Source organism: Athene noctua, chromosome 20 (assembly GCF_965140245.1).
Source record: "Athene noctua chromosome 20, bAthNoc1.hap1.1, whole genome shotgun sequence".
Taxonomy (NCBI): domain Eukaryota; kingdom Metazoa; phylum Chordata; class Aves; order Strigiformes; family Strigidae; genus Athene; species Athene noctua.
In genome coordinates this window covers 11,290,983-11,303,270 of record NC_134056.1, presented here as the reverse complement: position 1 = coordinate 11,303,270, position 12,288 = coordinate 11,290,983, and the positions used below count along the sequence as shown (strand labels likewise).

Below are 12,288 nucleotides of genomic sequence, written 5' to 3'. Positions count from 1 at the left end.
GGAAAAAGGAGACCAGAGGCAGCAGCTAACGGGAAGGAGTGCTCTTGGACTAAACAGCTCCTTGTTACCAACGGAGGGAAGATCACTGCTTATCAGGAAGTGGGCTGGAAAGATACTTCTATTTTTTGAAAAGCTCATTGGTGTGTAATTCTAAAGTGATTTCAGCTGCTACCCTATACACTGAATGAAGCAGTCCCTCAGGAGAGGGCTGAGCCATTCCAGTAACTGGGGTAACAGTACCAGCCCTTGCACCATTCCCCTCCTTCCCCGATCCAACATTTCTACCTTTTTTATTGGTATTATCATGATATAATTCCATTAAAGATGGAAGAAATTACATGAAAAGTTGGGCAAAAAGTGTCTAGTGGGTCGACAGCTCTGTCATCAGTTTGTTGTTACCTGTGTGAATTCACCGTCTTCTGGTCAACGTCTTGCTTCTGGCTTCCACCCGCCCCCCCCCCCCCCCCCCCCCCCAGCGGCGGTTTGCAAGCGGGTCTTTCCCTAGGGGTCCATTCCAAGGAACATGTTGATGTATTTTACAATATGCTTTAACTTCAGCTCCAGTTCTGCCCCCCTGGCTCTGAGGCCCCAGTACGCTTCCCCCTGTCCTCTCCGCGGTGCTTGGGCCGGGCTCCGCGGGACTCGCTCCCGGGGGGGCGATGCGGGGGTCCCCGGCGCCGCACCGAAACACCCCCCGGCCGCGTTAAGGGGCTCGGCCGGGCCGGGCGGTGGGAGCCGCGGTACCTTGCCGTAGGCTGCCTCGGTCTCGGCGATGGTCCTGTCGAGCTCGCCGCGGGCGACCAGGTGCCCCGCCAGGCTCTCGCTGGTGCGGGCCAGCCGCTCGCTCAGCGCCGCGATCCGGGCCTGCAGCCGCCCGCGCTCCGCCTCCTCCGCGCGGATCCGCCCGCTCAGCTCCTCCCGCCGGGCGCGCAGCTCCGCCAGCCCTGCGCGGTACCGGCCCGTCAGCCGCGGCCCCGACCCGGGCCCCGCCGCCGGCCCCGGCCCCGCTCACCCTCCCGCAGCTCCGCGTTGTACCCCCGCAGCGCGGCCCCCGGCCCGCTCATCGCCGCGGCCCCGCGTCCCGCCGCGCTCCGCCTCTTCCTGCTGCGCGGCCCGCATGGAGCCGCCGGCGGGCGCGGGGCTCTCTGCCGCCTGGCACACGCTCAGCACCGCCCTGGTGCCGCCCGCTGCCCTGGGGCTGGTGAGCGGGGGGGCCGGGAGGCGAGGGGGGGCCGGGGGGGGACGCGCCGCTCCCCGCTCCCCCCACGCCGCCGCCCGCGGGTCTCTGGGCCCGGCCGGCTCCGGCCGCCCCCGTGGGCCCGGGGCAGGCCTCGACCCCGCCGGCCTCCGGCTCCGCGCCACGCCCCGGGGTGGCTGAGGCGGCCCCGGCCCGGCCGGTCCCCTCCGCTCCTGGGTTCCGGTGCCGCCGCGGGGCAGGGGGGAGCTGGCGGTGCGGCGGCTGGGGGGCTGCCCGGGAGGGGCCGGGGGTCCCAGCCGTGACCCTCGCCCCCATCGCGGCAGTACGGGACAGGAGGAGGCGCCGCTTCCCGCCGCCCTGCTGCGGCCCGACGCGGGCCAGGGAGGGGTTTGCCCCAGAGCCTGGTGTTGCGGGGACCCCGGGGCGGCTCGTGGCGTTCGCGCCAGCCCGTGGGCCGCGGCGGGCGGTGAGCGGGTGCCAGAGACCCCGGCGGGTCTCCGCGGGGCACCGGGCGTCGGCCGAGCCCGCGCACGGTTGGGCCCCGCGCCTTGGGGCGCTTCGCGGTCTCTTCTGCCGCAGGTCCCCGAGCGGTCGGTGCCTGCGCTTGACCCGCTGTCCCCTCCGCTCCTCAGGCAGCGCCGAGGCCGGACGCCGCGGGGCCGCTGAAGGATGGCGACCTGCGGGCAGCCCTGGACGTGCTGCGCTGTTACGACTTGCACTCGGTGGTGGAGGAGTGGTTCATCGAGGTGCTGCAGACGGACCTTCAGGCAAATATAGGTCCCGAGTTCTGGAACTGCATCGGCCAGTATGAAAACACGGCCGAGGAGCCCCAGTGCTCCTCGCTCCTCCTGGACGCCTTCTGCCTTCTCAAGTGCCGCCTGGACCCCTACCTGAACAGCCTGGAGCTGCTGGAGCGCTGGACCAGGGCGGGCTTGCTCCTGGGGACAGGCGCGCAGATGCTGCAGGAGAAGGTCTACACCATGTTCAAAGCTATCCTCTTCTTCTCCACTACCAAATCCTTCCAGGAGATGATCCAGCAGTTCTACAGCCGCACTTTCAGGATATACATGCGGCAGTGGAAGAAAGGAGAAGATGGAACCAACGAGGGCGAGAGCAGCATGAGTGAGACCGAACAGGAGAGCGACACGGAGGAGGGCGGAGGAGAGGGCCCGCTGTGCTCAGGCTGCAGCAGCAGGAGAGAGCAGTGCTGGTGCCCCAAAGCCATGGAGCAGTTTCAGCAGCTCAATGACATTCTGTACGTAGGTTACGGGGCAGTGGCTGTCACTCAGAACAAGCAGATGGTCCGGATGGGGAGCAGCAGCAGGTTTTCTTGATATCTGAAAACAGGAGGAGTTACCCTTGAGGTCAGGCTGTATCGTGGTACCAGGTAAAGAACCTGACACAGGGTTTCTGCAGCTGGTTCCCAACTGGTGGTTGAACTAGAACAGATCTATAGACAGAAAGTTTCTCTCTCTGGATATAAGAATATCTACCTCTTGCTCTAAGGCCATCTGTCCTCAAAGAAGCAAACTCTTCTAAATGGAAAAGCTTTTGATGGCTAGAAAATAATGTTTCTAAGGAAGATGGGATAGCAGTAGTGTCGTGTTATATGTAGTGCATCTATGTGGGCTATTAGAGCACTTAAAGTAAGAGTTAGGCCTCTATCTGTGGAGCATACGGGGAGGAAGGTGCCTTCAGCTAGTTAGGTTTTCTTTATTTGCTTGTACCTTTGCTTCTGTACGCTCTGAATCGGTCACTGTCTGTGTTTGTAGCCGCCGGCTGAATTTGCTGGAGAGAGTGAGCGCCGATGCCGTCACCACCATCTTGCACCGCATGATCGAGGAGAGGATGGAGCAAAGATGCAGGGGGGAATACGAGCACTCCTTCCTGAATGAGTTCCAGGAGGTAAGGAAGGTATGCGGGCAGCGAAGGCCATTCCTTTGGAGATGTGCAGCTGCTCCTCTTACTGGTTTAGCAGCTCAGGCTAAAAGCAGATTCTACCTGAAAACACCTGATCCAGGGTTATGACTCCCACCATCCCTGGCAGAAGAGGTGGTTAAAACACCCTGTTTTGATTTATTCAAGAGGGGAAGGTTTGCTCTGGCCTGTGCATAATGGACCACTGTATTTCACCTGGAGATGTCCCTGGTAGTGAGGGAATTTCTGTGGTTCTGTTTTAAAAACTAAAAGAACAGGTAGTGCTGCCTAGCCTGCAGAGGACCCTCCTTGTGTGTAGGTGGGCCTGTAATTAGAATTTGTGTGGCTGTTTGCTGTCCTCTTTCCAATTTTTCAGCACCCCTTAAAATAGGAAGTGAGGATGGGACATTATACTCTGGTACTATCTTACCAGTGGGCCACGCAGAATTAAAATCCTTCCTTGGAACCACCCAGTTGTTTTATGGCTACCTTAAACTGAGTTTGTGTTGGGCTGTTTACTCAGTATGACCATAAAATAAAATTCTTCTCCGGGTTATGGCTGTTCTGGGATACAGTCCTGGCTCTGAGGCTTGTCTTGCACTCTTTGTTCCTCCATGTGTGACCTTGCCTTTGCCTGTTGAAGAACAATGCGTGAAGCCAGGTTGCCATGCAAACCAGACCGCTCTATGGTTTCCTTGCTGTTTGCCATGCTGGACATTTTTGTCATCTGCAAACATTGGCAGTCATTTTATATTTACTTCCCTTTAGTTGCTGTGCAACACTTTCTTTATTTGACCTAGTGTGAAATGCTTTTGGATGACCTGGAGATTGTTTAAGGGCATTTTAAGGTCACTGGAGAAAATGCAACTGCATTCCGCTTGTCAGACCTTGCCAAAGGTCCCCTTGCTCCCACCTCTCCAGAAACATCAGTGTTTGGCCACAGAGTATTGGAACATTGCAGATTTAGGAAGAGATGGTTTAAAAAAAAAAAAAAAAAAAAAGTAGAACTGGTATCCAAATTGGGAAGATATTTCAAAAAAAAGAAAAAAAGCAGAAGCCTGGCAAGCTAAATGTAAAATAGGAGAAGTTTGTGAAACAGCTTGGTAAAAGTACCAAGTGCTGACAGCAAACCCCCTTTTCAGACACATCAGCAGCAGTGTGGAGTGTTGGTCACTAATCAGGCTATAGCAGGAGCACGCAGGGAAGATAAACCCCTGGGGAAGAATGGGTTAGTTTGGTGATAACTGTACTCCAAAACTGAGTTGCTTTGCATCAGTTACGGTCTTTTCCTTTTGTTCTTTAGGACAATTCTTTATCAGCTTTTCCACAGTTTTGCCCAGATCGATGCCCAGGTATTCTGTAGTTCTCAGGTTTGTCCTGCCTTGTAATTAGCAGAACTTGTACATTCCTTCAGTGTTTCCTCAGTTGAGTAGATTATTAAAAATTAACATAATCAAACCAGATCTGTACGTAGCATTTTTGTTTCAGGCTGTCCAAATCCAGTTATCAAAAAAGTTTAGTATTTACTAGCTATTAGTACTCAAATACTATCCCAGGAAGTGCTACATGTTTGCCACCTTACAGGAAAAATAAAATTTTTAAAAAGCATTTCTTTTTAATACCTGGATATTGTAGTTGGGTGCATTTGAAGTTTGACAATTACACATTTCTCTGCAGAAAACTCAATGTCAAATATAAAAAAATTAACCTTCTGATACTCTCTGTTCAGGGTTTTATTCAGTGACTAGGCTGGTTTTTGGGGTCTTGGTTTCAAATGTGTGAGATTAGTTGGTCTGTCTGTGAGTCCTTGGGGTGGCTTGCTTGCTCTTCACTGATTTCAGGAATCAGAAATTTTGGGCCAAGGATGGTGTGATGGACAATTTGCTCATATTCTCATAAAAAGAATAGTTCTGCAAGTATAGAATGGAATTGAATTTGCAAGAATAGACGAGTCTGCACATTTTTGAATATACCTTATCCTTTTTGGAGCCCAGTGTCTATGTACAGTCCTCAAGTCAGCCCTTATCTTCTCGTACACATCTGCGTAGTCTATATCCTGTATCTTTAGTTCAAGTTCATAGTCTTTCAGCTAGGCTGTCCCCAGCTATGACCAGGCCAGGGTGCATTTGAAGAGCAGCTGGGGGTAGTGCTGTCCTTGCGTAGCTGCTCGTTCCTGCTTGCTGTGGTAGCTGCCTGCTGATGGGGGAAGTGTGGGAGGTGGTTGCGCGTCCAGCTGTGGTGTTCACCTTCTCTGTGCTCTCCCTCTCTGTGCAGTGGATTGAGAAGGTGATAGGCTGGCTCAGCAGGGTTTTTCTGCAAGACGGTCCCTTGGCGCGCTCCTCTCCAGAAGCCAGCGGCACCTTGAAGCGCTGGCGGTGCCACGTCCAAAGGTTCTTCTACCGCATCTACGCCAGCATGCGCATCGAAGAGCTCTTCAGCATTATTCGAGGTAGGTGTGACCTGTTCAGCATTCTTTCACTCTTGGATGTGGATTGGATGAATGATAGATCTGTTTCCATCTCCTGACATGCCATGCTGTCTCCTCTTGCCTTCCCACAGAGCATGGCACTGTTTCTAATCCCTCCTTCATTTCTAGATTTCCCAGAATCGAAGCCTGCTGTGGAGGACCTCAAGTTCTGCCTGGAAAGGACTAATCAGAGGCAGCAGCTGCTCAGCTCCTTGAAAAGTGCTCTGGAAATGCGACTTCTGCATCCTGGTGGGTTTTACATCCCTGCCTATGTCATAACACTGTAAGGGCAACGGAGCTGGTGCAGGGTCTGGAGCACAGGTCTGATGGGGAGCGGCTGAGGGAACTGGGGGGGGTTAGTCTGGAGAAGAAGAGGCTGAGGGGAGACCTCCTGGCCTTCTACAGCTGCCTGACAGGAGGGTGCAGAGAGGGGGGATGAGTCTCTTGAGCCAAGGAACCAGTGCCAGGACAAGAGGGAATGGCCTCAAGCTGCCCAGGGCAGGGTCAGGCTGGCTCTGAGGAAGGATTTCTGTGCAGAAGGGGCTGTTGGGTGTTGGAATGGGCTGCCCAGGGCAGGGGGGGAGTCCCCGTCCCTGGAGGGTTGAAGAGTCGGGCTGAGCCAGCGCTGAGGGGTCTGGTGGAGTTGGGAACGGTCAGGGTGAGGTTCATGGTTGGGCTGGAGGATCTTCAAGGGCTTTTCCAACTGACATGATTTTAGGGTTCTGTGATCCTGGGCATGAGTGGGGATCTACTGGGAGCCATCACCTGATTTTGTGTTTAAAAGAGTGAGGGGCAACCAGGCTCTGCACATCACGTGCTCTCTGTGTTGGAGCATGTGTGGGCAGCAGTAGCTGATTATATCCCAGCCCCTTCCTGCCTCATTTCTGCAGTATGGTGAGAAGCTGAGCTGGAAGTTTAGCTTTGGTCCAGGTGAGTAAAAGGCTTCTCTGCTATGTGTCATCTGAGCTCCTGAAGTGAAATCTGGGCTCAGCTGGTTTATAGTAGTCTCTGAGCCTGTGTTCATGGTTGGAACTGGTTTCTCAGACAAACAGATCTGATCTCTCTCTTTGGCTGGGGCAGCAGGGCAGCAAGCCCTTCATCTCTGACTCCATAGATTGAACAGAGGGGTCGGAGTGGCCAGGCCCCTTGCTTTAAAGCCCTCAGTCTGTGCTCTGGTCCTCTGACTGCCTCTGCCCGTCTCCTCTAGGAGTCAACACATCCGACATCATCACTCTGTATATCTCGGCCATCAAGGCCTTGCGGGAGCTTGACCCCTCTATGGTTATCCTGGAAGTTGCCTGTGAGCCCATCAGGAAGTATCTGAGGTAAGAGGCTTGCAGGGTGGTCTTAAGCATCCGCTTTCCCTCCTCTTCCTTCCACTTGCTGTTACTCTTGCCTGTTGGCAGGACTCGGGAAGACACGGTGCGGCAGATTGTGGCTGGTCTCACAGGGGATGCTGAGGGCTCTGGTGATCTTGCAAACGAGCTCTCAAAAGCTGACCCGGTGACCCTGGAGAACGGCCAGGAGAGTGACGATGACATCTCTGAACCAGGGGACTGGGTTCCTGACCCAGTTGATGCAGATCCAGGTTAGATGCCAGGACCAGAAGTCTGGCAGCCTGCAGTTTTCCCTGGTGGGCTGTAGTCCTGAGCGACTCATCTCCTCGGCCTCCAGAGCTGAGCTGGGCTGCGGCAGGTCTCTGTTAATCTCACACTGTTGTCTGCTGGATTTCACTAGGAAAATCAAGTTCCAAGCGTCGGTCCTCAGACATCATCAGCCTGCTGGTGAGCATCTATGGCAGCAAGGACCTGTTTATCAACGAATACCGCACACTTTTGGCTGACCGCCTACTACATCAGTTCAACTACAGTGCTGAGAGGTGAGGTTCAAACACCCCACCCCAGGCCTTTCCACAGAATCCCAGAATCATCCAGGTTGGAAAAGCCCTTGAAGCTCCTCCAGCCCAACCATGAACCTCACCCTGACCGTTCCCAACTCCACCAGATCCCTCAGCGCTGGCTCAGCCCGACTCTTCAACCCCTTCAGGGATGGGGACTCCCCCCCTGCCCTGGGCAGCCCATTCCAACGCCCAACAGCCCCTTCTGCACAGAAATACTTCCTCAGAGCCAGTCTGACCCTGCCCTGGGCAGCTTGAGGCCATTCCCTCCTGTCCTGGCACTTGTTCCTTGGCTCCAGAGACTCATCCCCCCTCTCTGCACCCTCCTGTCAGGGAGCTGTAGAGGGCCAGGAGGTCTCCCCTCAGTCTCCTCTTCTCCAGACTAAACCCCCCCAGTTCCCCCAGCCGCTCCCCATCAGACCTGTGCTCCAGACCCTGCACCAGCTCCGTTGCCCTTCTCTGGCCATGCTCGAGTCATTCAATGGCCTTTTTGGGGTGAGGGGCCCAAAACTGAACACAGGAATCGAGGGGCGGCCTCACCAGTGCCGAGCACAGGGCTCAGATCCTTTCCCTGTCCCTGCTGGCCACGCTGTTGCTGATACAAGCCAGGATGCCATTGGCCTTCTTGGCCTCCCGGGCACACTGCTGGCTCCTGTTCAGCCAGGAATTTTCCATGGTAAAATCACCTGATAAAGGTGCACTTCAGACTTGGTCCTATGAATGTCTGCTTCTGGGGCCAGGAGTGGTTTTGGCCATTTTCTCTGCAGCTTTGGGTTTTCATCTAGAATTTCATGTGCTCACCTCTTCTTGGGTTGCTTCCCACACAGTCCTGCCCTGGGTTTGCACTAATAGGGCAGCATGTAGGAAATTGGAGGCACCAATACCCTCTTAGCTCCATCCCATGTGTTCTGGTGACCCTCGCAACCTGCACAGGCTGCTTAGGGTCAGCAGAAACTGTGAAAGTAAGAAAAAGGGATGAAGCATCAGGAAACCTCATTTACAACCCAGCTACATCTCTTGATTCAACAGTTGCGGTGGTTTTCCTTTCTGTGAAACACAGCCAGTGTGAGCCACGTCTGGGACGGGCAGTCTCAGGCAAGTGGCTGGCCAAGTGCTGAGGGCGCACTGTGCTGTCGAGGGGGATGGCTCCGTGCTGTGCTCGTCCAAATGAAAGGGATGCGGAGCCTTCAGAGAGCTGCTGGCCCACAGAGGAAGTGACTGTTCCTCACTTAAATGCCAAAAAGTGTCCTGTTCAGATAATGCACCTTGCAAGGCTTCCTAGGAGGAGCAAGCACCTTTGTGCCAGGGATTCCTTTATTGGCTGAGTTACAAGGGGTGGAGGCCAAGCCAGGCTGCTCTGTCTGAGGGAGCTGTGTCTGAGCTCTTGTTTCTCTTATCAGGGAAATCCGCAACGTGGAGCTGCTGAAGCTGCGGTTTGGTGAAGCTCAGATGCACTATTGTGAAGTCATGTTAAAAGTAACTTTTTTTTATTTATTATTAAATTCAAGTCCAGGGTGTTTTAGCTCACTGGAGAAGGGGAGAGACTTGAGGAGTGACCCAAAAAGGGTCTTTTAGGAAAGTGGGATTCCCGAAATGCCAGTGAGGAGGCTGATTTGTGACAGGCAAAATGCATTCAAAATCCTGTCTGTTTTTTAAGCCCTGTGGGTTGGGTTGTTGATGCAGGGGGATGGTTGCTCTGGTGCTGTTGCCTCACCTGCCTTTTCTGCAGTGCAGTATTCTGGCACTGAAGAGCTGGGCTCTTCCAGCACCTCTAGGGTTGGGTCTCTGGAGTTTAATTCACTTGGAGCACTGTGGGAAGAACACAGTCCTGGAGGGACTCCAATGTAGAATAGTGTTGAGCTTTAAGTTCTTCCTCAATGTCCCCACAAATGTTTCTGGGTATGTAGAAGACTTTCTAGTAGACACACATGATCATGTCCTTTCCAGTGTCACCAACATCATCATCATTTGGAGACAGCACTAGACAGTTTAAGCTTCTCCTTTACTAAGAGTTGGCTCTGACTTGGAAGAGAAGGAGCTACTTTAGCTCCCTCTGCTTTTTCCAGGATATGGCTGACTCGCGACGCATTAATGCCAACATTCGTGATGAGGAAGAGAAGCTCCCAGAGGAGGAGAGGCCACCATTCAGCCTCGTTGCCGTTATCCTGTCAAGTGAGTTCTGGCCACCACTGAAAGAGGAGAAGCTAGAGCTTCCAGAGCAGGTGAAGGAAGCCATGGAAGCCTATTCCAAGAAGTATGAAAAATTAAAGGTGAGACAACCTTAACTATCCTTAAAAAAGATGTATGCTGTTCAGACTTTGTTACATAGCAATGGTTTTTAACATGCCTTAAATTTTAGTTGCTACTACACCACACGGTTATGGTGGAATCCCCAAGTCCTTCAGCTTTGAATCGGGGTTAGAAGCTGTGCTAGTTATTGCCAAAAGAAGGGTTTGTCTCTGTATGGGGTGCCTGGGTCATCACGGTGATTGCAGTCAGGAAAGAGGAGGCTGAGGGGAGACCTCCTGGCCCTCTGCAACTCCCTGACAGGAGGGTGCAGAGAGGGGGGATGAGTCTCTGGAGCCAAGGAACCAGCACCAGGCCCAGAGGGAATGGCCTCAAGCTGCCCAGGGCAGGGTCAGGCTGGCTCTGAGGAAGGATTTCTGTGCAGAAGGGGCTGTTGGGCGTTGGAATGGGCTGCCCAGGGCAGGGGGGGGAGTCCCCATCCCTGGAGGGGTTGAAGAGTCGGGCTGAGCCAGCGCTGAGGGATCTGGTGGAGTTGGGAACGGTCAGGGTGAGGTTCATGGTTGGACTGGAGGAGCTTCAGGGGCTTTTCCAACTGAGGTGATTTTGGGGTTCTGTGACTGCAGCTGGCCCTCGTGGTAGAGGGACATTTACAGTAGTGCAGCACTTAGTGGTTCCTGGTAGAAGATCTGCTGTGAGTGGCTGCTTCTCCCTTTTCCAGGCCATGAGGACCCTGAACTGGAAGTACCACCTGGGCCTGGTGAGCTTGGAGGTGGAGCTGGCAGATCGCACCCTCTCCCTGTCCGTCTCTCCTGTGCATGCTGCCATCATCCTGCACTTCCAGAGCAAGAGTGAGTGGCAGAGACTGGGCGTTACCACCCGTGTCTGTGCTCTTCCCGTGGGCGGGTGGGAGGGCCGTGGCCCTCGGGTGCCTGAAGGCTCTGAGAGCTCTGGCAGCAGGACCAAGACCCCTCTGTGGGCTTGGATCTACCACTGGGCTCAGCCAGCTCTGGTAGGAGACAGCACCCAGTGGGGCCACAGCTCAGCACCTGGGCTGCTTTCGGGCAGGTGCTGCGCACGGCCGCTCGCTCCCGGGCGCGGAGGCGGGTGGGTGTCCTGCGCCGTGCTCCCTTTCCCGCCCTCTCTGCAGGTACGTGGACGCTGACGGAGCTGAGCGAAGTGCTGAAGGTGCCCGTGACATCGCTGAAGCGGAAGATGACACTGTGGCTGCAGCAGGGGGTCCTGCGGGAAGAGCCCCAAGGCACCTTCACCGTGATTGAGGAGGAGCAGAAGGATCAGGTGGAGAAGGTCGTTCTGATAGACAGCGATGAGGAGGGGGACTCTGCCATGGCATCGCAGGCTGACCAGAAAGAGGAAGAGCTGCAGGTACCCATCCGTGTGTCTTGGCTGCTTGCCAAGCTGACAGGACAATGCAAACACCCCGTGCTTTTGGTTTTGGGGAATCTTATTAAGGTGACGGATTCAATTTGAACTTTGGATTTGCATTTTCCACAGCATGAGAGTTTTCTGCAGTGGATATCTCTTGATTAATGCTCACTGGTGTAGGTGCTGAATTGCAGCCATCCCTCCAGAAAAGTACCGGGCTGCTGAGCCAGGCAACCATTTGGACATCTCTAAATCTGTTTTTTCAGTCTGAAAAAAAGAGAAAGTCTGAGACGTGATTTCATAACTGAAAATAATCATAACTTACTTGGATTCACGCAAGCAGCTAGACCTTTGCCTTCTCTGGGTTGTGGTTCCTGGTCACTTCCAGTGCTTTTCCTACCCGTGTGTCATGTTGTGTGTGTGTTGTGTCACTGTTGCAACACGGAGGTGTCATACTGGTGTTCATCCACTGAGGGTCATGCATGTACTGCACGTCAAATCCTTCTTTCTAGCTGTGTGTCCCAACACCTGATGCTGTTCTTGGGTATTGCCTCATGGCTGAGCGCAGAACTTACTGCCAGCCACAGCCCTGCTCCGCTTTTGAGGTGCGGGGTGCTAAGGCACCCCTTTTCTTCATGGTATGGTTGTCAGTGTGGTTTACTGGTGCTTACGTGTCCCCCTCCACAGCTATTCTGGACATACATCCAGGCTATGCTGACCAACCTCGAGAGCCTGTCCTTGGAGAGGATTCACAGCATGCTGAAGATGTTTGTGATGACGGGCCCAGTGGTGACAGAAATCGATATACAAGAGCTGCAGGGTTTTCTTCAGAAAAAGGTCCGGGACCAGCAACTCATCTACTCGGGAGGTGTCTATCGCCTGCCCAAGAACTGCAACTAGACTGTGAGCATCCCTGCTTTCCTCTCCGTGCCTGTGCTCAGCTCCTGAGTGCCACCCAGCTCCCCTCATCCTTCTGGGTATTTCTCTGCCCTGGGGGTTTGCTGTGCCCCCTTCCCCAAAAGGGTGTCCTTTTCCACATGGAGGCAGCTCAGCAGCAGCCTGGGCTATGCTTGGGTCTGCTCCCCCCATTGCTTTTCCTTTCACATGTGAGTGTTTGGGCCCACTTCACTGGTTAATAAAAAACAGCAGTCTCCTTTTTTCAGATGGTACCAACTCCTT

The 12,288-nt window shown here is 54.3% G+C and overlaps 1 protein-coding gene across 1 annotated transcript; it reads left to right on the top strand.

Moving 5' to 3' along the window:
• The first annotated feature begins 744 nt into the window (after window positions 1–744).
• Window positions 745–12,271, top strand: ANAPC2 (anaphase promoting complex subunit 2). Its single transcript, XM_074923960.1, has 13 exons — window positions 745–1,201; window positions 1,831–2,453; window positions 2,971–3,103; window positions 5,390–5,564; window positions 5,712–5,831; window positions 6,790–6,907; window positions 6,989–7,170; window positions 7,320–7,461; window positions 8,880–8,955; window positions 9,546–9,749; window positions 10,445–10,574; window positions 10,874–11,109; window positions 11,797–12,271. The coding sequence occupies exons 1-13, from the start codon at window positions 773–775 to the stop codon at window positions 12,007–12,009; spliced, it is 2,781 nt and encodes a 926-aa protein (XP_074780061.1). The 5' UTR covers window positions 745–772; the 3' UTR covers window positions 12,010–12,271.
• Window positions 12,272–12,288: the final 17 nt, after the last annotated feature.

Excerpts from the sequence above, each read along its gene's own strand:
- ANAPC2 (XM_074923960.1), top strand. The coding sequence starts at position 773 with ATGGTCCTGTCGAGCTCGCCGCGGGCGACCAGGTGCCCCGCCAGGCTC. Across the intron at positions 5,565-5,711 it reads GCTCTTCAGCATTATTCGAG|ATTTCCCAGAATCGAAGCCT; the intron begins GTAGGTGTGACC and ends CTTCATTTCTAG. Across the intron at positions 8,956-9,545 it reads ATTGTGAAGTCATGTTAAAA|GATATGGCTGACTCGCGACG; the intron begins GTAACTTTTTTT and ends TGCTTTTTCCAG.